This window comes from Rhinopithecus bieti, unplaced genomic scaffold, assembly GCF_001698545.2.
Source record: "Rhinopithecus bieti isolate Rb0 unplaced genomic scaffold, ASM169854v2 scaffold_11966, whole genome shotgun sequence".
NCBI lineage: Eukaryota > Metazoa > Chordata > Mammalia > Primates > Cercopithecidae > Rhinopithecus > Rhinopithecus bieti.
Genome location: NW_016807254.1, coordinates 406,297 through 410,357, shown reverse-complemented (window position 1 = coordinate 410,357; position 4,061 = coordinate 406,297). Strand labels below are relative to the sequence as shown.

The 4,061-nt window shown below is 31.3% G+C and overlaps 1 protein-coding gene across 2 annotated transcripts in view; it reads right to left on the bottom strand.

Moving 5' to 3' along the window:
- Positions 1–650: 650 nt before the first annotated feature.
- MGAT4C (MGAT4 family member C) overlaps positions 651–4,061 on the bottom strand; it is a 294,007-nt gene continuing 290,596 nt past the window's right edge. Inside the window, exon 6 of one of the 2 annotated variants that reach the window (XM_017880709.1) lies at positions 651–2,350. In XM_017880709.1, coding sequence (XP_017736198.1) covers positions 1,209–2,350 — 1,142 coding nt within the window. In that variant the 3' untranslated portion in view covers positions 651–1,208. The remainder of the gene's footprint in view (positions 2,351–4,061) is intronic. The other variant, XM_017880711.1, reaches the window with a different exon arrangement.

Sequence of the window (4,061 nt, the reverse complement as noted above, 5' to 3'; positions counted from 1 at the left end):
AGGACATTATTTAGGATAATATTATTTATGCAAGAATTGTACCACCTATTTCCAGATGGTATAACTTATTATCTGAGTGTCACATAGCAAATAGAACACAGAAAGCATAAACTGTGTCAGGAGAAATCATACGAGAAAAAGAGCATTGTCTGGTTATCAGAATATTAGATCTCTCATTCTGGCCTTGCTAGGAAATAGATCTTTGATTCCGGAAAAGTCAACTAATTTCTATGGTCCTTTATAATATACCCATTTAAATTCCAAAAAAAGTGTATGATAAATCGCAATAATTTTAGTCACATGGATTTTAATACAAAATGTATAAAATCAATTTCCAAAAATTTTCTGCATATACTGAAAATGCCTGTACGAATGAGCTAACTACTATAGGCCTTCCCTAATTTATTCTATTAAATGTGGGTACTTAATGTAACCTGAAAATATTGAGCCTAACTATTCTTTTCTGTTCTTTCTTTTTTTTTTTTTTTTTTTTTTTTTTTTGGCAAAAGGGAAACTAGAAAAAGACTGCTTCCCCCAGAAAATTTATCAACAATAGGTGCTCAATTAAATGTTTTATAAACAATGAACAATGTCCCCTTTCGTATAAAATAATCGGGGGAGAGAGATTTTTAAGTCTTTTTTTTCTTTTTCCATAGCCTCACTTACACAAAATATATGTTGTAAAGACCACCCACTTCTATGAGGAGGTAATTCATTGTAGATGTACAGAAGTCAATGGAAACCTAAGTTTGCACAAAAAATAAACCAGATTATCATTCCACCCAACTGTATATTCCCACAGATGCTTAATAAAAGCTATCTGATGATATAATGAATTATCGATTCTTGAGGAAGGATATACAGTTGATGATTAATTTTCAAAAACCATCATCCAACAAACTAATTTGTTGATTTAAAATTTTTCATATTACCCTTTTGACAATCAGTTGAAATTTAAAACTAAGAGTATTTAAAATATAAATGAAAATAGCATTAGCTATAGACTTATATTCAACTTCAGACATTAAAATAAATACAAGTGTGTATTAAGAGTAAAATTATGTCAACAATGTATAAATAAAAAATACCAATGTAATTAATATTTCTTTTAACGTATCCCATCCATTGCTTTCCCTCCAAACGACAAAGGTGGCAAAAGAGGAAACAGGAGGACCTGTTTCAGAAACTGAACATACTGATTTAATTGGCTAAGAAGTCCAAATGCTAATACTCCTAATAATTAGCCATTCCTTTTGCGTTTTGGTGACATATATCCTCATACAATGTATATCAAATGGAATTTTTTGATTCACACCTGACATTTCAAAGTTTCCATTTTTGAATTCTCCTAGTCTTAAGTAAGTAGAACATTGTCTCCTTCGTTTGCTAGGCATAACGTTTTCCCCAACATCTAGGGCTCCATGATGCAAAATATCATTTTGTCGATCTTCTGTTCCAGTATTTACTTTAATTTTTTTAATTATAATTGGATTTTCAAATACAATCACAAAAACATCTCCTGTTGAAGGTGGTTTCCCCCAAAAGTACTCATCAACACTACTGTAAGCCTTGCTTGCTTCATAATTTTCAAACACATTCATGTTGGTGTACAGACTTGCAGGGGGGTTATCAGGAATGTCAAATGACTCCTCTTCAAAATCATCATCCTTTAGCTTATTCTCTGTCCCTTTGTATGATGAATAATAGCCCATGTGCTGAAAGAGAGATGGTTTAAAACGGATCACATTTTTCTGAGCCAACAGACCCCGGAAATGAGTCAATAGCCAATCACAAGGCATTTCTTGATAAAACATTAATAAAAAATGTGCCAAACGTGGGAGATCATGAGAATGATAGAGTTTACCAATGTAGCCAAGCTTAGAGAATTCAAGAGTTACCCAGTAAGTTCCTTCTAGGGATGCAATGACTTTCTTGATGGCAGTTAAGAAATTTTTTGAACATCGAACATCATCTTCAAGCATTACATAATAGTCAGAAGTATTGGCACAAAAATTAAGCAGAAAAGCATAATCTACATTTTGCTTTGAACGAAATTTGACTCTATCTTCTGGATCATTGTAATTTCTTTTAAGGCCATCCAGGATTGGGTAATACTCCTCTGGGGCATGTATAACCATTAATCTTCCTGCAATAATATGGTGCGCAAATTTCTGTGTAATATCCTGGACCATGGCATCACGCCAGGAAGAATTAAAGTCTGCTAGGTGGACCACCACTGAAATTTCCTTCAGTTCTTCATAACTGGACTGCTCAAAAATTGACTTAATTGTCTCAAGTAAATAGTTTCCTTTTTTTCGCTTTACTGAAGAAAGTCCAATTGTAAGATACCCTGCAAAAAAGAATTCAGAAAGAATACAAATGTGAACTAGAAATACAGAAAAGAAAAAGAGAGAAGATATTTATTCCTTAGACTTTCTACTTATTATATATTGAGTAAATATAGTAAATGACTATGCACAGAACATTTTATGATTAAAGTAATAAGCTAAATATATAAAGGCTATAAGTGCTTGGTACATAATTTATATTTTCTATGAAAAATATATAGCATCTTAAGCATAATAACGTATGAGTCCTATTACTGTGAACATTTATTGATGGAATTGTAAAAAGAAATGGTTTTAAGTGTTCTGCAGCTTAATACCCTCATATACGCCCATTAGAGAAGGTAGACAGGTATTTAGATAGCATGCAAGTTCCTTTTGAAAATAAAGTAAATAAAATGTTTTTTTCTCTTTTGCAAAAAGAGAAGAGTATTCACAGTTAAGGCTGATAAACTAGTTTCAAATGATACAAAATAAAAATAAGGGTAAGTCTTTCAATCATCTTTAAATTTTTTATAGAACACATCACATATTTTCAGTTTTCTTTTTTCTTTTTTGCTCTCATTATTTTGTACTAGACTTCATAATTGGACTTCACAATTTTATCTTGAAATGTACTTAGTATATTAATTAGAAAGCAAACAATATTATAAGACACATTCAAAAAACTTTAATGCTACATTGTTCCAAGACACAAGCATCACTTAAAAAACTTTTTGAAACACATTTTATAGTAATTTTGCCTGAATAAATTTTATTCAGATATTTAAAATCTAAAATTAGGAATTAGATATGTTTAGAGAATAAAATAAAACCCTGAGAAAAGACAGCTTGCCTCTGAGAAGGGTTAGAGGTCTTTCTATTGAAATATTTTTTAAAGCTCATTCTCATATGAATCAGAATTGAAAAACATTTCTAAGCCACTATTTAGAAAATGGGGAAATCTATATACAACAAGATCATTGTTTTAATACAGGCACCTGTATAATGTGGTTTGTATGATACTGAAAAAAGTCCCATTCAAAAAAAGAATTCTTACTAGTTCATCAGAGAGGTTGTGATTTACACATTTCGTTTAAATACTTTAGCTTACAACTCAGACTTCTATTGAAACACAATATGTTATCTAGTACCATTAAACTTGAAGCCACCAAACTTCATTAATAATTATAGTCAACGCTTATGAATTACTGTCTACATAAGAGGCAGGAGTTTGGGCATTTTATCTGTAATATGCATCTTAAATGTTCAAAATGGTCTTTTGGGATAGGTTTGCTATTACCATCATTCTGCTTTACAGATGAGGACACTAGGTCATGGTGAGATGATGTCACTCATTCAAAGTGGTACACTTAGTAGGTGATGTTGTGTCAGGATTCAAACTGTCCCACTCTTTTATCCTCTGTGTTACATTGCCTCTGGTAGAAAGCAGTTGGCATGCATGCCAATAAACATTGGTAAATTTAGCATGGGAAAGGGGAATCAGTAATGTTCAAGCTAAGCTGGTGTAACAGATGAAAAATGAATGGCAGTCTTAGACAATTAGAAAGAAGCCTAAGAACAGTAGACATTTCAAATGGTAGAATGAAAGGAAATGAGATCTAAAGAAATCTAAATTAATTTAACAATTTCCTCAACCTAGTGATAACAAATACGCTCACATAAACAAGTCTTTTCTTTTTTTTTTTTTTTTTTTTTTTTTTTTTTTTTTTTTTT